General features: G+C 38.1%; 1 protein-coding gene across 4 annotated transcripts; it reads left to right on the top strand.

Annotated features, from left to right (window-relative positions):
• Window positions 1-2,301: 2,301 nt before the first annotated feature.
• Window positions 2,302-16,336, top strand: LOC148643335 (tubulin polymerization-promoting protein family member 3-like). 4 transcript variants are annotated; one of them, XM_088615641.1, is made up of 7 exons: window positions 2,307-2,503; window positions 2,852-2,952; window positions 4,375-6,737; window positions 7,117-7,216; window positions 9,180-9,381; window positions 10,348-10,498; window positions 11,836-16,336. In XM_088615641.1, the coding sequence occupies exons 5-7, from the start codon at window positions 9,191-9,193 to the stop codon at window positions 12,028-12,030; spliced, it is 537 nt and encodes a 178-aa protein (XP_088471767.1). In that variant the 5' UTR covers window positions 2,307-2,503; window positions 2,852-2,952; window positions 4,375-6,737; window positions 7,117-7,216; window positions 9,180-9,190; the 3' UTR covers window positions 12,031-16,336. The 4 variants fall into 4 exon arrangements, with proteins under 4 accessions (XP_088471765.1, XP_088471767.1, XP_088471768.1 ...); XM_088615639.1 differs by lacking the exon at window positions 7,117-7,216 and having other exon boundaries at window positions 2,302-2,503; XM_088615642.1 differs by lacking the exon at window positions 4,375-6,737.
• The last annotated feature ends 3,620 nt before the right edge of the window (window positions 16,337-19,956 follow it).

Below are 19,956 nucleotides of genomic sequence, written 5' to 3'. Positions count from 1 at the left end.
TGCAGGAAAATCAGGCAAAATGGGAAAGAGCAGGAGCGCCCTTAAGAGGAGGGACTTACGTTCGTGACACAGGTGGTGTAGGGATACCAGTCCATCACAACGCACACACAGACACAAACACACCCTCACACCAGAGAAGACCCATTTTCCCAGAAGTCAATTAATCTACCAGTATGCGTTTGGACTATGGAATTGAGGGCCCGAGGGCTGTGAGTCAGAAATGCTAATCAGTCCACCACTATGCCGCCCTACTGTTTATATATCTTTCTACACAAAGGGTTGAACTCAGACTAATTTTTTTTGCATAAAGATTATGGGTCATTGCAACAGACTTGCGGATTTAGTATGCTGCTCTGTACTAAGCTGGTTCTTAGCCTGTACAGTACAATATCAAGATCATCTTCAGACTCGCTACAAACCACTGAAACAGGTTGCAGAGCTTTCACAGATTGGAGACCTAACTCCATTCTTAGTATAGGGTTACGGACAGGGTCTGTAGTCCGTGTCGGGTTTTGTTGTAGACCCTATGTGATGCAGTAAGAGCTGGAGGAAACAGGAGGCGTGGTATGGGAAAACACACAGGGGTTTAGTGGTGCACAAAATAATAGTGACGGTCCGGGAAACAGTGAGTGGGCGAGACAAAGAATGTAATCCAAATCCGAGCAAGTCCGAAGGCAGGTCAGGGCGAAGTCCATGAGTCCGTTAACAATAAATCCATCTTCTGACGCAACAAGGTTAAAATCCAAAGAAAGGGGGAAAACACAAACACACTGAGAACATGGAGGTCCTAGGATGACGGGGCGAGATCCTCAAGACCCCGGGCTCAGGAAATGGGAGGTGTCAAGGATGAGGCCTATGCCCTCAGGAGACAGGTGTATACGATGCAGGAATAGTGGGGGGCTCTGAATCAGAAGGTTTGAATTATTTGGACCAGTAGGCAAATTTGCAGAATGATACTAAGATATAATTATTACTTTATCTGTCATGTGTATACATAGCTAAATACTCATGATAATTACACATTAGTTTTTAACTAAAATGTATGTTTTATATATATGATGAGGGCATATATCTACTTACAGTACGCTATAATCTATCAATTGTAATGAACCATTAAAACATACAGCTACTGCTGGTTTGACTTTGATCAAGCAGTATAACAGAGTGGTCTTAATTTCCATTGACATACTGAGACACTAGGTGGTGAACACATTGCTAATTTGCTTTTCATGCAGGCTACATGTATGTGCATGCAATACTATGAAGGAGGCTTTAAGCATTTGCATGTGCTACATTTGTTGCACTTTATTTGTAAGTGTTTTCTAATTTATGTCCGTGGATCTTACGTATTTGGAATAGTGGGGTCTCTGTAGATTTCTTGAATAAGGAATAATCTGAACTTTGTGTCTAGATTGCAAAACAAAATCATTGTGGTTGGTCACACATTGTTGACCCTGGCTATTCCAGTGAAGTTCTACAGTAAATGCATCAATCAACAATACATGTATTCACACAGATGAAGATTGCTTTTGGCAACACATCTGGTTCTGAGGGCCGGCATACTACAGAGACAGCTAGATAGTTCTGTAATGATTTCCAGTGCTGGAGATTCAGACTCACAAAGTATGAGCCTTAAATGGATTACAGTTTGAAAATAAAAAAGAGCCACGCTTATGATTCTAAGCATGGTGGAAATGCTTCCTAGGCATTTGTGGTGGAAAGCAGGTCCTAAATTGTGGAAGGTTCGACTTGTCTGGACTTTTTTCCAGCAGATTTGTTAATCTCACCATTCTAGAACCACTCCTGGTTTCTGTATTATGATAGTCTAAAACAAATTTGATCCACGTGTACAAATTCCTATGGAGTAAAAACAAAGTAAACCCCAGAGAGTATTTCACACTGAAGTTTTAAAAAAGGACACTGGATTGCAATCACAAATTAAAATGTAATTCATTTATGGAGAACAGAAAATTATCCAAACTCTGGGCTCGTTTCGATAAAGCTGCTGTATGCAACCTACACAGGTTTTAAAATGGTGTTGGCCTAAAAAAACTCTCTTTGCAATAAAATCACACTGATATTCTTTCTGGACCTCTAAATGCAGCTGCCATAACTTTCTGGAATAATCAGCTGATAATAAATCACCTTCAATTTTCTACATTTACTTTCAATTGGTTCCTATTGCCTTTACAAGATGCTCTGTACATACTGCATATGCTTCCCCCCTGAGATAGGGGAGAGGGAGTGGGTGGATGTGCAGGCTGTGTCACATATTGTAGCAGGACCAGCTGAGCTTCAGTCTTAGTTTGAGAGAGAAACTTCGCACTTCCTACTGCACTATGACAGATACTCTGGGATCAGAGAAACATTCTTCCCTAAATTCAGAAATCTAATCCCAGAGTTCCCACACCTGCCAGAATCACAACGGGTCTCAAGCCAACTGGGAGAGGGAGGAGGGAACTGGCAGCTCAGTGTGTGATCTCCTGTCACAGCCTGAGGAACAGTGAGTCTGTCTCCCAATAATGCTCCATCTGTCTACAGTATATGTGAATATTTTATAATATGTCTTTATTGTAAATGTCTGTAATATGTCTGTAGATTTTCTTTACTTTAATGTTTTGTTTTGTTTCATGTGAATTTCATTATTTTTATTTGCATTGGCAACACTGATTGTACCCATCGGTCATGCTAATAAGCACCTTGAATTGAATTGAAATTGAGAAAGAGAGACAGGGTGTGGTTTTGTGTTGCATAAAGAGAGGGGGAAGGGGGAAGGGGGAAGGGGGGAGGGGGGTTGAGAGTGATGTCATTCACAGTGCTGGCCAGTGCCTTCTCTCTCTCACAAACACAGACAGGGAGGAGGCTGCAGATAGGAGCAGGGACAACACTCAGCATCCCTCTCTCCAGAAAGGAAACAGGCGCAAACAACAACAGCTATAAGCCCCAACAAAGGTAAGGCACGGAGCATTTTGTACAATATAAGATTACATGCAAATAGTAAAAGGGTTCTACGCTTTGGAATTGAGTACTGTTATTGTTATTGCTAGATTTAATAGAATCTCCTAGGAAATTGAGAATAAGAACTGAATTTCATGTTCCACGGCTTAAACAGCTTTGTTTTTAACATAGGATTTTGCCCTACAGGTATATACGGTACAGTATATGGAGGATCATATGTGTTTTGTTATATATTATGTGGTAAACTATAGTATGTTTAGTGTGAGATCTTACAAAAACAGATAACGGCCCTGTTGAGCAGCATACTGTATAAGGAAGCATGTGATCTGTGTTGATGTTTTAATTCAGTACCCTGATGGTTTCTCCTTATTTGTCACACGATTCACAACGTCAGTGTAGAAATCAGAAATTTGTGATCAGAGGGCTGGACTTGTAACTGGATCGTTGTGGGTTTAAATGCTATGTAGGGCACTACAGGTGTACCCATGAGCAAATTTTTTAGTTACATTATTCCGGTAAAATTCTTTCTTATATAAATAAAGCACAAGATCCTTCCGGAGTTTCTCCTCCTTCTTAATAATAATAATAATAATTGATTCTTGACACTTATAGAGCGCTTTTCGGGAACACTCCACTCAAAGTGTTTTTAAGGAATTATGGACTCCCTTCCACCATCACTATTGTGTAGCACCAACAGGATGATGTGACGGCAGCCATAGTCCGCTAAAACGCTCACCACACAGCAGCTCTCAGTAGGAAGGAGAACAGAGTGATGAAGCCAGTTCAGAGATGGGCATTATTAGGATGCCCTGATTGGTAAAGGTCAGGGGGACATTTGGCCAGAATGCAGGGGTAACACCTCCACTCCTTTAGAAAAACACCTTGGGATTTTTAATGACCACAAAGAGTCAGGACCTAAGTTACACATCTCATCCAAAGAAAGGCGCCTTTTTACCTTTATAGCATCAGTGGGCTGCCTGTTGTGAGCTGCAGAGCGATACAGCTGCTGGCTGTATCTTGAAACGATTCTGGCTGGGTTGACTGGCATCTCTAAATTCTTTTTGTCCCGTGTTGGAAAGGTGTCGCATTCTGGGAGATCTTACCTGTATTCCTGCTTTGTGTTGCCCCAACTATTACTAGAAATTAGTTTCTTTTGATGATTTATCAGAAATTTATGGACAGATGACTTATAAAGTTAAGTCTGTTCAGACCACTGAATCTTTGCTCCATCATTAGAGCCCAAATCTAGAGATCGTAGTTCCCTTAGTAAACTAAAAGTTTATTCCTGTCCTCTTCCCATCTTTATTCCCTGGTACTGCGACTCAGGAGAATCATTTTCGTTAAGAAGTTTTCCCTTTTTTGATACGGTTTCCATTTTGGTGTGAGAGAGAATTGTTTTCCTTTTTTCTTTTTCAGCGCTGACGCTCCAGGCTTTATTTCGACTGGGAACCCCCTATTTTTTCTTTGGACCAACCTCATAACATCTGCCTGCATCCAAATAGTTTATGCAATAAAGTTTATAGGAGGAATTTTGGGTCAAATTTAAACAAGGAAAACCCTAGATAGGGAGGTTCTCTAACAGCAGCATAGTTTTATCGATTCTAGAGAATGAACAGTGTACAGTACTGTAGTTTGGCTCTCAGTGAAACTTTTCTGGTTTTGATACCCATACATAAGATAAGATCTCTTTATTACCCATATATTATTATACATATATTTATTAGCATTAGGACTTTGTTTTTTCACATACCCCAGCTTGCTCTCCATGAGACATACAGCTGGGGAGAGAGAAGCTTGGGGTCAGAGCACAAGGTCAGCCATTTATACAGTGCCCCTGGAGCAGATGGGGTGAAGGGACTTACTCAGTGACCCAATGGAGTGGGATTTCTCTGCCAGCTGTGGGATTTGAACAGAAAAAGCAACAAAACATTTTAATTATATTAGTATTCTTTCCAAATTAATAAGATATGTCATGTTACAATATATCATGATTTGCACAGCACACAGGATGATATACACCATCAAACTCATCGTATACCACGATGTAAAGCTGGTAACTTTCATTTAAAGTTCTAAACATATTTTGTCAATGTCCACATTTCTGTACATTATATGCTAGTCATACGTTTATTTACAATACATAAATAGCATTCATTAAACTATCTTAACATTCCTTAACGTTACATACTTTAAAGCACTAGTTTCTTTCTTTTCTAGTGTGAAAACGTATTCAACACCACCCAATGATGTTTAATTTAGTTGAATAAAAATTACATATAAACTTTTTTAAAGTTAATATATTTAACCAAACCTGGAATGCTCAAACCAATCACTGTTATGGGTGAAAGAAGTTACATGGAGCAATTACTGCAAAAACAAATCCATCCAAAAATGTTCAGGGTTGCAGTGAAGCTGGAACCTATCCTGACAAGCAATGGGTGGGGTACACCCTGGACGGGACACTGGTCCATTGAAGGACACACACAGTCATGTACACATTCACAACAGGGTCTGTTTTCCAAGAGGCCACTTGGTCAAAAAGTCTGTTTATGTACTATGAAAGGAAATCTGCACGAACATACAAACTCTAGGCTGAGTAGAGCACTCCAGGTTCTGGAGCAAGGGCTTCAGCGCTAAGAGTCAGCAAAGCTAACCACTCTGACACCATGCAACCCGTGAAGAAAAAGCAAAACGTTAGTAACTAATAATTGAGTCAGTACAGTACTTGGTGGAAGCACCTTGGGATGCAATTTTATCTGCGAGTCTTTGAGTAATTCTCATTGGAAATATATTTTATTTCTGTATGTAAATAATTTGTAAAAATCTAAATGAGAAGAATGAAAATCAAATTAAAATCTTTGGTTCCTACATGCATTTACTCAATATAATTTGCGTTGTAGAACAGAGTTCCCACAGAGAAATTGTAACAGTCTAAATGGCGTACAATTAGAAGTGAAAGCAGCACATTTGCTTTAATGATATAAAACAGGGGCGTGTGCAATTGTATAGAATCTTTTGCATTCAGAAGAAGCATCAAAACATTCTTAAAATGTAATCTTACAGAAAAACCATGACACAATGCTCTTAATAACATTGGTATACTGGTTTCTATACACTGAAGCCTGGAGCTAATAAAACAACTGAGAATAGGCATGCAAGTAAGTTAATTTAACTAAACCATTCTCTGCAGCTGCAGGGAAGGGTGTACTCAAAGCAAAGGGGGTGACAACAGCTATGTTCTTGATGTTCCACTTTTTCAGTATTTCAGTATTTGTATTAGTTACAAATCCGACAGTCTGATATTGGCAACATGCTTGCATTGATACAGAATTACAGAAGTACAGACATACATTGCACCTCATTACACAGAGGCCCAACTTGCTTTGTCAAGGTAACAGAAACATTATTAGAAATCTATAATAAAACTTAATTGTAGGTTTAATAATGTGCTTTGACACTACAAACATGGGCCCGAAAAGCCCTGGGTAACACTAAGAAAATATATTCATTTTTTAATTAAATTTAATTACAAATCTGTTATTTATATTAGAATCCTTACTGTTTGCCTTAATAATAGAAGCATGTGGAATTGAGTACAAGAACTCAAGGCTTTTGCATTAACAGGACACCATGATTTAAGAGTAACTAAATGTAACGAAGTGTTCTTTCAGAACCCTATGCAGACAACACGATCCGGGGAGGAGTGAGGGAAATAAAAGGGGGGTAATGGGACCAGATGCTCCAGTCCCGATGCCGCCGAGTCGCTCCTGGACTCGCGGGTAGGTGGGTAGGCGGGCTTCCGGGCATCCATCTTCCAAAGCTAAGCCCAGATTGGCAGGAACGCCTGGCTTTTATAGGACGGGGGGCAGGAATACAGGGGATGAATACTGAGCAAGGAAGGGCTGGAGCGTCCTTAAGAGGAGGGGTTTACAATCGTCACACTAAAATATTGGTTGTTTACGATGATGGGCACAAATGTAAAGTTAAAAGGGGTACCTTGATAAAAGTCTGGCTCTTTTCTGAACTGCGATTTCTTCAGTCCCTCTCTCTATCATCACAGGGCATTTCAGCTGCTTATGGGTTTGCAAAAAAATCTCTCAAAAATGTTTACTCACTGCAGCTTTACAAAATCTTTACATTTTCTCTCTGAAACACTAGGAAGATTTTCAGGATCCTTACAAGCCTTCAGGATCCATATGTTCCTCACACGAATACTCGTGAAGTCCTCGTATGGTTTTCTCTGCTGAAGACTAAAAAGGTTCAGTTCTTTCACCCTATGCAGGACATTCCTTGAGTCTTGGAAAATATCTGGTTGTATTTTACGGGACAGATTTTATAGCAACAATATCTTTTCTGTAACATGGTGACCAAAATTACATGGTATTCTAAATGAGGCCTTACTTATGCATTATAGACTTTTAACATCCCTTAACTTAAATTACACAAATATTTCAGAGCATTTTTTAATGTGTTCCTCACGTTGTCTAGATGTGTCATTGTCAAAATGATGTGCCAAACCATTGTCATTAGTGCAGAATTGAAACTACTTTTCTGTAAACTACTTAATCTGTGGAGTTAAACTGCACCAACAACCTGGAAAGTACATCAGATATGATCATGTTGTCATAGGAAAGGGTTAGGGAAAAATATGTAACAAAAGAAAGTTGTTTTTTTAATTTTCACAAGTGCTCTAAACAGATCTCTAAACAGAGAAGGAAAATAATTATCCTCTCTTAACTTACAAAACAAAAAAAGGTCCAGAACATAATAAAACAAGCCCCATACAGACAAGACTCCCTACCCACCATCAGTGTTGGGTTTAAATACCATATGCTCCACGCCAGCTCTCCTTGATTAACAAACTGTTTTGTTTGATAATTTTCACCTTTGTGTTATTTTTAGTTCTTGCTAACCTCACACCGCTCAGCAGGGGCGTTGACATTTTACCAGTGCTTGCTGCAGTTCCACCCTCTCCCACAATGTTACATCAGATACATAAGGCAATAAACTTGAACTTATCATTAACAGATACACAGTATTCTGTAGAGACTAAATAAGGGAAATTTCAGATTCAGAATCCTAAACTAGAGGAATCAAGAATCTCCTGACATAAGAGAAGTGGTGATTATTGGAGACTCCATTCTCTGGAACACTGCAACTGAGATTTGCCTCAGAAACTGTGAAATGTCAACACTTTATCTTCCTGGAACTTAGGTGGCTGATATCATGGAGTCAACAGGCTCCTTGCTAGGGCAGGTGACAGTGCAGTTGTAGTTGTAGCTGTCAGTGTTGTCTATGTGTGTGTAAATACACTTTCAATCCAGGACAAGTCTATTCAACCTGGCCAGGAAGAAGAAGAACTGGTCTAAAACAATCATTTTCACAGGAATTCTGCCAGCACTAGGCAAATGCTAATCTGTCAGCACAGCACACGGATGAGGACATGATCAGCAGAATATGGATTCAGTGTTTTTGGCTGTTGGCTGTTTCCATGACAAAGGACAAAGCTTGCTATTCTGTAGTTTTTAGGAAATTTGGATTTCCTGAGTGAAAAACCCCTTAGTTAAAAATGTCCTCTCCTTCTTGGGTTCATTTTAGAATAAAGAGATACAGTAGGTTCCCATTTTTTTTTTGTGGCATCTGGGTTTTTTCGGCAGAGAGAATTAACCACAGGTTGTATTATTTAGATTAGAAGGTATCTTATCTCTTATTCTGGCATTTGTAGGTGTTTAGAGTTGTTGAATACTTGTTATGAGTCTCAGATTTTCCTGGGTGGTTAGAAACTTAGGCCTCTGGGACACTCCTCTGTAAACGTCTACTGTACATAGAGAAACTTGTATGTTGTATGTTTATGTTGTGTGTAGTGTGTGTATTTTCACTGTTAAAAATATTTTAACCAAGTATGTCTGAATTATTATTCTTTTCACAAAACTATGTCAGAGATAAAATAATTAATGTGCCTCTAACTATACCGGCCATTCAGGTATATTCTTGTCAGAAATCTTTACAAGTTGGGGGTTATAATTAATTTACTTATGACATACAGTACTGCTTGTATATCTGTATTTCCACATTGGTAAGGTTAGAAATTGTAATATCAGAATTAAAAATAGCCTCAAAAGCAATTACAGATTTTTATGTTTGTGGGTGGAATATGTGCAACTTTGTTTGTTTCAGCCAGTCATTTGTTTTATAGCTGCTATGTGTCTTTCTATCTGCAGTCATAGAGACAATGGCAGAGAGCATGGCGAACCTGGCAGAAGTAGAGAGCACCTTTAAGAAGTTTGCGGTGCATGGAGATACCAAAGCTACAGGGAATGAGATGACTGGGAAAAACTTTGTGAAGCTGTGCAAGGACTGCCAGGTCATCGATGGCAAAACCGTCACCAGCACTGATGCTGACATTGTCTTCTCCAAAGTAAAGTACGGAACAGATTACAATAACATACGTAGAGATCCACATTGATACAGGCACTGCCATTCTTGATTTATGTTATATAAATCAAAACCATGTAAATTAAGAACTTCCTTCCCATAAGAATCCACCTCCCCTATGTAACTAAAGAGAGATGCATGTCTGAGTTCCATTAGAGCATCAGGACTGTGCAACAATCTTTGGTCCTTTTACCCTCAACGATACCTTTGAAGTAGTATTAAAAAAACAGAAAAATTTGAATTTGTATGTGAGCACTTTGGTATATAATTGACCTTGATATTTATAGGAAAAAATTACATACCCCAACATTTACATGCAATACAGTTATAATAGTTCCTATAACAATTGAAATGTGGTTATAGAAATATAGAGATACTGTATAATTAGATTTTAAAATAGAAGTCCTTAGAAACTGTTTTTAATTGTGCAGGACTAGAGAGTACATTTATTAATATTGTGATACTGTTTCAAAAAATGTTTGATACTCCTTTTCATTCATTTTAATCTACAGTAGGTCAGTATAGACATTCACCATGCTCATAATAAAGGCAGTCGGGCATGCCAGTAACAGACACTGCGAGTCCCAGGTGGGTTCACCACGTTGTTGAGAACCACAAGGATTGGAAGACCTTTAAACTTGCAGGGTTATCCTGGTGTTTAAAGCAACAGGAAATCTGGTCCTCTTTCAGGAGCCAGAAGTTTGAATGAAAGTTTGAATGTCAGTGTAAGATTGGCCAGTCCTCTATTTGATGCTAACTCTGCTGAAAGGAGCTGTGGAATTTTTAGAATAACATATACTGTAGATCCAACCGGTGGGCATGACACATCTAGGCTAAGTTATTAACCCGAACACTAGAAAATAACTGGGGGTAGGGCCATGATTCAGTGAGATACTGAATTTTACTAGTGTCCTCACAGCGGGTGTTACTACTTTTGTGCTTCCCTCCTGGCAGGTCCAAGTCTCGGGTCATCACCTTTGAGCAGTTCACACTGGCTTTGGCTGAGCTAGCGCCAAAGAGATTCAAGGGCAAAAGTCAGGAGGAGGCCCTGCAAGAAATGTACAAGCTGATCATGGGCAAGGAGCCAGCCAATGTAGGAGTCACTGTAAGTGTCAGCGAGAGTGTAGCCTGTCACTATGAGAAGCACTGTGAGTTCCAAGATACTGAGTGTCAGTGCAACTTAGACACAGTGTGTCTCTCAAATCAGGATCTACATCAATATCCCTAGCAGACTTTTCTGGAGAGCAGAAATTTGGTGTCTGTATCAATAAGCATTTTACTTTATCCAGGGGAGTGGCAGAGTGAGGTTTGTCAAGCCTTTTCATTTACACTATTCCCCACAGTGAGCAGGGTTTTTCACTTATAGGGGGGTTTTATGTCATTGGGTGATTTTGAGAACAATTGAATATCTCCTCCCTCACAATTTTCTACAAACTCATCCATTACTCACACTACTACAGGTCTCTTAATCATTGAAGAGACTAAATAAAATGGAGAAACAATGGTTGTAATTTGAAACGCAATTTTTTTTACCCTTGAATCGAAGTTGAAACACATAACAGGGAGATGAGCAGGAGGCTTTATTGCAGAGTTTTTAAAGACTTACAACAACAGGACTCTCAGAGAAACCCCTTGTCTCAGCACCAAAACTGGCCCTAGCTGTTTCCAAACCTCACTGCCACTAACTGTGCAAGTCCTGTTTATAACTCATACACCACTCATTAAATCCCTGTGATTATCTGGACACTAGCTCTCACAAATGAAATAATTATGGTCAGTGAAAATAACAATGATCAGAGGACCTTTGACAGCTGCTACTCCATTCCCTTAAAGGCTGGCCTGCTATACAGATCTTGGTCTTTTTCAAAATAAACACTGGGTATTGCCTGCTCTGTTGAAAGTAAATGCTTAATTTAAATAGTAATGTTTTTTTGTTTTAGCTATTTCCTAAGCTTACTACAGATCACCTGTACTGTATGCTACAATCACTCAGGGTGATAAGGTGGCTCTGTAGCGAAAGATCTGCACCTATGGCTGGAAGGTTTCCGGTTTGTGTCCTGTGGCTGGCAGAGGAATCCTACTCTGGTGGGCCTCTGAGCAAGGCCCTTAACCCCAACTGCTCCAGGGGTGCTGTATACATGGCTGACCCTGTGCTCTGACCCCAAACTTCTCTCCCTGTCTGTGTGTCTCATGGAGAGTGAGTTGGGATATATGAAAAAGACAAATTCCTAATACAAGGAATTGTGTATGGCCAATAAAGTGAAATTATCTTAATTTTGACCTGAAGCCTCTTAGCATGCCCTGCTTATCATTAGCTGTTTTATTTCCTACTTACATCTAAGTCTGGACAGAAGCATTTCCCTCACTGTAACACTTGTGTAGCATGATCACTTTTATTACTGACAGCCTACCATATCCTGTTTCTCTCTATCTTTCCCTCAGAAAACAGCTAAAACAGGTGCATTGGACAGACTCACAGACACCTCCAAGTTCACTGGCTCTCACAAGGAGCGTTTCGATGAGTCGGGCAAAGGAAAGGGCAAGGCTGGCCGAGAGGAGCTGCATGATACCAGTGGATATGTAGGGGCATACAAGGGACAAGGCACCTATGAACAAAAAGTCAAAGAGGGCAAGTAAGAAAGATGAACATTAGGGAAGTTTTAAAGGATATAGTGACTGTGTTGACTTCTGTACTTTAATACAGCATTTAGAGAAAGAGGGACTGAGAGAGAGAGAGAGAGAGAGAGAGAGAGAAGGAATCTGGTTAGTACAGGGCCCTACGTGTTAGTGGTGTATGCATCATGATAACCTTTACAATGGCCACTAATAGTCCGTAACTCATAGTTTCCAGGCAACACAAATTGAAATTGTGGTGTTATTGTTGACCTGTGCTGGGTTCACAGCTCTGAGGCTACTGTAACCCAAACTCTCTTAAACTCATCCAAGAGTCACAAACACACTCCAGGACCCAACCATTGGTCACACCCCAAGAATCACAGGGACCCATGAGAATTGTTAACTCATGTAGTACTGTACTGTATGTATTACCTATCAGTCCTTCCATAGAAAACATCTGATGTTTTCATAACCCCTTTAGTTTCTAATCCCCTCCAGGTTTGTGAACCATTGTCTGTACTCTTTGGGTATGATTTGTCCTCTTCCATGGACAAAAAGAATCAGTATAATATGGTTCTAAACTGAACTAAAACTGTACCTTTTATTGCTGCTAAGGTATTGTGAGCTATTTTATTTTATATTTTATAAGTCCAATGCTAAAAAAAAGCCCTCTTACTCTTTCTCTTACCTTAAGCTTACATTGCTAAAAGTCTGCTGTTTTTATTCTTACTACTATTTACTGTACATAGCAGAGCCTGTCTCTTCTATATACTGTATATAGTGTTAATCTAGTCTGTCTGAGTCTCTCTTTGCTGCACTAAGAGCACCTTATGCAAGACATTATTTGCACTACTAGTCTATAGTCTCTGTGACTGCTTCCTACTGTATATAAGCATATCAGCTCAGTATAATTAAATAACACCAGTCTGACCCTACTGACTGAACCTATATTCTCACTGATGTCACACTGGCTTAGATTTCTGTTTCATAAAAAGGGTATGCAACAGGCATAAAGCATAAAACACACACATTCACACCATGGTCAATTCTCCCAGAAGCCATTTGACTGGACTGTGGGAGAAACCCCACATGAACAGGGAGAAGACATTCAAACTCCATACAGACAGCACCCCAGGTCTTGAATTGACCGTAGGGACCCAGCACTGCAAAGCAGTAATGTTAACCACTTCACCACCAAACCACTCACTACAGATAAGCACCATGCAAATTGCTTTAATGGACATATATACAGTATATATATATATTGTGGAGTAAAGGCTGACACATTAGTACACATTTAGGCATGAACTAAATCCAAGATCCAGATCATATTAATTTTTGTAAATTTGGGACTGTTTGGTTGAAACATTGTATATCTATCCAGTGTAAAGCTGAGATGGGCAAGTGGGCTGGCATTTTGGATCAATGTGCTTAATTTTAGGAACAGACAGCTGACAGTGTATATCTGTTCAAACATCCATATGGTACTTGTCTGGTAAAACCCACCAATAATCCCTAAAGGTTTATATAACTGTCTATATCACAGCACAGTGGAAATAAAAGGGAGAGCATCACAGATCATCCAACCCTGCTATTCCTTTTTGGCAGCCATGCTAACCATGTCCTTTTAAGCAATGGTAGAGACATCCATCCCATCCTAAATTGATCTCAGAATAATGTACTGTACTAGCAGCTTATTAACATATTTCCTGCTCAGCCTTGTGCTACAAAAAACCAATGCCTTTTTACGAATACAGATGCAGCCATTCAAAATGTGCAGTACAACCCCGTACCACACGGAATTATCTACAGTTTAGTGCGTTATACCTCAGTACGTGATTGGCTGGCCAAAATTGCTGACAGGCGGCACCCAAGATGCATCTGTTGTTAGTGAAACGATAGTTTAATTTAATCTCTTTACTGTGCATGTTTAAATCCACTTAGTATTGAATATTAAGATGGAATTTGACAACTAAGGAAAATTTTAGTAGCTGAGCATAAAAAGAAGAGGAGCATAGCGTGTCTGAAGGTCATAAACGATATTAATTTAGGAATATAAACATATAATGTAAACTGTATATGTCTGGTATTGGTAGTTTAAATAAAAAATACACACCAGTATTCCACTTTCTTCATAAAGATTTTAAGCATTGAAGTCTTTCATTCGGTTACATACAGTGGTTATTTTGGAAAAGTTTTCAAGTGCTCTTTCTGACTATATTATATTTACATACTTCATTTTTCTATGAATACTTGCGCTCGTTATCGCAATAAAAAACCGCATACTTTTTAGAATTTGATTAATAGGGAATATAATATGGAAAGAAACTAATAACGATATAATTATATTCAGATAGCTCAAATTATCACAGTAGTACACTTTCTTTGTAAACGTGCATCAATTTGACTCATTCACCCGCGATCACCTGGAACTTTTGCCTTTTGTCCAGACTTTTGCCTGCGCTTTTCAGTTACAGCTTCAGTTGTCAAGTGGTGTGTTGGTGTAATGCCTTAGGCATGTGACTTGTATGCTGGAGGTTGGGGATTCAAACTCAGCTCTTACCATGAGTTTACCAAATAAACATTTCTTTGAAAAACTAAAGTAGTAAATATTATCGACACTGTACTGAATTTGTTGGTATTTCTAAATATCACAACATGTTCAAACTTAAGTGATTTTTCAATAACAACTAATAATTTCAAACTGCTTGTATTTTAAACTTGTATTTTGTTCGGGGTGATTTGTCACTATTTTCACAAACTTCAATTTATTAAACGTCTATTTCTGAGACAGGTTGTTCCAGACCTCTGTTTAAATTCTGAAACACCCTCTGATTCCATGTTTTAACCTTTTCTATGAATACTTGCGCTCTTTATTGCAGTAAAAAATCTCATACTTTTTAGAATCCGCTAAATAGGGAATATAATATGGAATCGCTTACCTAAAGAAGTGTAAATATAACCCCTTTCTCTCCTTTAACTTAAAGAATTGTGTTAAGAAATCCTAAATCACAAACCCATCACTTATAATAATTCATCCAGATACAAATCATTTCAAAATGTTTCCAAAACATCCACTTGTGATACTTTAGCTGCTTAGTTACACGATTCCATATTAATATAACTATCAAGTGATGTTAAATCACTAAAACATTTATCTTTTTACAATAACAGCAAGTGATGTTCTTACTCCGTATACTTAGAAAAGGATAAAACTTTATAACTTTTTATGAAGTACAGAATATAAGCTTAATAATGTTAGAACAAGCATGTTAAAACCAGAACCCATGTAAGTTACCAAGTTAAAAACTTTGATGCATAAATTATTTATGCATAATTAAAATATTTATGATGAATGTGGAAGGTTGTGTACTTTTTTCCAACTGATAAATCTTGCTTTCATAAAATATACCAACATTTTAATGTTAAATGATGAACATAATACACAGTTTGAAATTATTAAAAGTCTATACAACTTAAATTCTTAATTGGAAAAAGATTGTCCCTCAGCAGTGACCACGATTCAGAACTGGGCGTTTTTTAGCAACAGCTCAAATGCTGTACATGAGAGGTTAAGCTTTTTTACAAGGTGCTTCCGGATACTATTATCATATTTACAATTAACATTCAGTATGATGCGGTATATTGCGCCACGCCTATCGTGTTTTAATGCAGCGTACCTCGCGCATTTTGAATGGCTGGATCTGTACACTTTATATTTTATGTAGAACAGTGATAGCTTGGCTGAGCTGTCACGCAATATTTTCTTTAGACTTTATCCCTGTTTTTTATAAAGGGATATTTTCATTTCATAACAAATAATGACATCCACAAATCTGATGCTTTTGTAAATATTTATTGAATATTTAAGTATATTTGCTTAAACCACTTGGTTACCTCCTGGCCATTGGACAAAGAGCCTTAGAACTCAATTCAGAAGGAGAAGGCAACCAAAAGGCTACTACAAAGGTTGAGATGGTGTAGAAGAGTAACACATGAAACATAATGCAAAAAGAGGCGTTTGCATGATATACAATACAGTATATAGTAAATGTCCATAATAATTACTATTTAGAACAGCTTGGTGAAAATTGGGATGTCATTTTCCCTCACAAACTTCATTGATGTACTTACGTTTTGACAATACTACAGCGTTAAGCATCACATCATTTTAGTGGAACAATAACATTTACACACAGAAATCACAAAATTATTTTGTCATTCAATTCAACATCTTCTTTCTCTCTGTGTCTGTGTATAAAGATCCATGAATGAGTATTTCTACTTGATGCTCTTGCTTGAACCTAAATAAAATAAAAATAATACACTCTAATGAGTATTCATTTTAGTTAATCTGAGAATTTTTGGATTCTTATCCAAAATGTGCAGGCACAAGCCTCAGTATATCTCTTTATGTTATTTTTGTCAGGTGAAATGCTTCTCCCAAATAAAAGCGTTACTAGCATCAGGAACAAGAGTTACATACTCTTAAGTCATACTGTCTGATCTGGGGTATCTGTGCTCATTTCTTGCTAACAAACATGTTTGCTTGCCAACCCCACTTCAGGGAACATCTCTGAATAATGGTGGATCTATCCTCCCTGTGACTCGTCAAAGTGACAGGAACTGTGAATTCTTCTCTCAATGAAATGCATTTCCAAATGAGTTAAAAATTAAGAAACAAGGCATAACCCCAAAAATATCACTTAAATTAAAGAGTTTTTCATAACAAAACAGATGAAAAAAGGGAATTCTGGTTGTAACATACTGAGTTTTTTTAATATAAAGAAAAAAATATTAAGAATAAAAAATTTGAATTGATCTTAAAATAATGAGTGACCCCCCTCTAAGTGCAAAATGAGGATCCACGCCTCACGTTGCTTGTACAATAAATCAGTATAATATAGCATCTTTAATTTTTTTGGTAAAAGACCTCACAAAATACTGGATGTGTTGCCACATTGCCTACTTCATTCCATTGCAAAAGGGTGAGCCCAAATATAAGTTTAAAATACAATCTGATACACCATAATTATTCAAGGAAAAAATGTGCTATGTTCATTTGGTATCAAATGAACGGGCAAAACACGAATAGTTTAGAAATCTAAATATCCAACCTGTATGAAGGACAGAAAAAAGAGGACATAATAAAAATTCCTTTGGGTGAGATATGCAATCTCAGATTTGAACAGGCAAACAAGAACCCTGTCAGGCAAAACATTTGGAATACCTTTGTTTTATGGGTAATAAAATCAGCAAGCCAGAAAATAGAAGTTGGAGGTCAGGTTCTGAGAAAGTTGTCCTGAAGTCAAGACCCAAGGAAGACATCACGTGAGTTTACCCTGACTCCCGTACAGTGCATTGTTTAGGACCCTATGCGGACAGTACAATCCGGAAGTGACTGGAGAAGGACAACAGGGAAAACACAGCTGGAACAGGTCCGGATTACAGACAGGGGTTGTGGTGACGGCAGTGATCCGGTGCTCGGGGGTGCGTGGCGATGGCTAACGAGTCCAAGGAGAGTCCAATTTGGTAAAAAGAGGGCGCAGTGCAAAATTTACAGAAGGTAAAATTTACAAAAGGTAATAAAACTAAAATACGAAAGGGTCGGAGCACCCTCTAGAGGAGGGATGACGATAGTGACAAAGAAGTGGCAAAAAGCTCAAATGGACCAGGAAAGCAGTGTCTGATACATGGCTCCATCTTCTCCACCCAGCATCCAACATACTTTTACTCCACAGGAGCACCAGATGAGCTCCAAAGCCGGCGTACACCGTGCCTCACACAGAAGAATTCTTTCAGGTGACGCCACTGCTTCTCTTTTCCAGAAACAAAGCACTAGAAACATATCAAGTTTATCTAATTTACACACCTACAAAGAAATGTTTCGTATTTACTTTGTGCTTTTGTTCAATGCTTGGGTTCAATGCTCGATAGTGTAAAATCTTTACCCAGATAAGTAATTACGGTAACTCTGTGTCTTTTGCCTCAAATTACAATTCAAGTTTTCTAACACTGAAGTTATCCTTTATCTTAGTACCTTTGACTTTTCCAATTTTCTACTTTTCAGCTATTTCCTTATTCTCTCTAGAGGTTTTTTATTTGTATTGCTTTTTTCTAATAAAATCATTAAAAGATAACAGCTGTGAATTTAATTCACTCAGATCAACTTCATTGCTATCTTGAATTTGAATTGTTAATGATTGTGTTAATCATCACTTTAACCTTATTGTGATTTCAGAGGACACGGTGATTTAAGGGTTGGTGGGGTCTTTATTACTTGATCACAAGACCTCTTTTATACCTTCTCTTGATTTTTCTGTCACACCTGTATAGAAGACCCACTATGCCACTATACTATATACTATTTTTTTCAGTTTTGGAAAATAAACATATTTTTTGAATAAAAAGTAGTTATTAACAATCTGAAACTGTTTTTATTGCTCTTTAAATGCTGTTTTAAGTCATGCAATGTGTAAGTAAGGCATGGATACTTCATTGTCATATTTAGTTGGTTGCCCTGGTTTTCAGCAGGGTCATATTTTGCCACTGCATGGGGCATGACAGAAATACAGTACCTTAGTACGGAGGAATAAGCATTAGAATACAATATGCCAAGTTCTTAGCAGATGGCTACAAAGTTGTGTACTCAATTTGCTTAATCAAATAGCGACTCTCCCAGCTTTCATGTTTTTTTTGTCTTGAGATTACTGTGTGTTTTGTGGGCTTCAATCCAGATAATGTACCTTCAAAACCCATCTGTCACTTTGTAAAAACATGTTCCATAAGGTTTTGGTTTGTCAAAACTGTCCACAGTATATGCCACTGATTATTGGGTCCAAAGCTGTAATACATTCTCTGTTGAATTATAACTCACTAGCGTTGATCAACAAAATTTGTACGACAGTTTCTTGAGTCACAATCAGTCCATTTTGTATACTTGAGATGCATCAGTTTGCACTGTATCTGTATAATCTGCAGGTAGTTTGTGTACCTTGAAGAAAAAATAATGCCACATCCACAATTTTTTAATAGTTTATACAAAATAAATGTAAACATTTTGAGGTTCATTTTAACTGTTCTATTAGTTGCTGCCACAGCCTTGAGAATATTCAGGTTATTAAGACCAATTTTGGAATTAACATACAGTATACAGCTTCTTCCATTATGTCATGCACTTAACTATGAGTTCCCATTAAAATAATTGAACAATACACAAAAAATCTTACACAGGAGGTAGAAAGTGCCATTTAGGAGCTTATAAAGTCCTAATTAGGAGAAAAAAGTGTGTTTTTTTCCTCATGTTACCAGGACCCTGCAGTACAGTGAAAACCAGACCAGGGATATCAAACCTTTTTGCTAAGACAAAGTCCACAGTTTACATTAACATGTAAGCCCACAGTCCAAAAAGAAAACCTGTCCGCACCCCATTTCTTATCCTTAATGCTAAAAGAAGCATAAACCAAATTAACAATAATTAATTCACTGCCAGATCCTGCTGTTTTTATATTTTTTTTATAAATATTTGTAGCTAACATTTTGAAGCTACTGTATTTGTAACCAACATAACATTTTCTTCAAAATAGTACCTCGATCGGCTGCCATGGTGTGCTGCCCTTACTTGTTTTGCGTGTTTAAGTTGTTTGTGGAGAATCAAACAGAATAATCTTTATGAGAGAAGTACTTCTCAGCATCAGAGATTCCGTTCCACATGATGTAAGTTTTCATTTTTCCCTTTCAATTGATATCTTTGATGTTTTAATCAAGGGGGCCGCAGTTCTGCCCCAAGTCACACGACTCAGGAGTTGGGGCAAGCATGCGGGGGCCCAGGTTCTCTTTCGTCAGAGAGGAATGCGAATGCCTCTCTCTGGGATCATCAGGCATTACGTGCATTAATAATATTATTATCTGTATATGGATATTCATTATGGACAGTTTATTTATAAT

This window comes from Lepisosteus platostomus, chromosome 22 (genome assembly GCF_059453375.1).
Source record: "Lepisosteus platostomus isolate fLepPlt1 chromosome 22, fLepPlt1.hap1, whole genome shotgun sequence".
Taxonomy (NCBI): Eukaryota; Metazoa; Chordata; class Actinopteri; order Semionotiformes; family Lepisosteidae; genus Lepisosteus; species Lepisosteus platostomus.
Note: the sequence above shows the minus strand (reverse complement) of the source record. Positions and strands in the feature narration are given on the sequence as shown.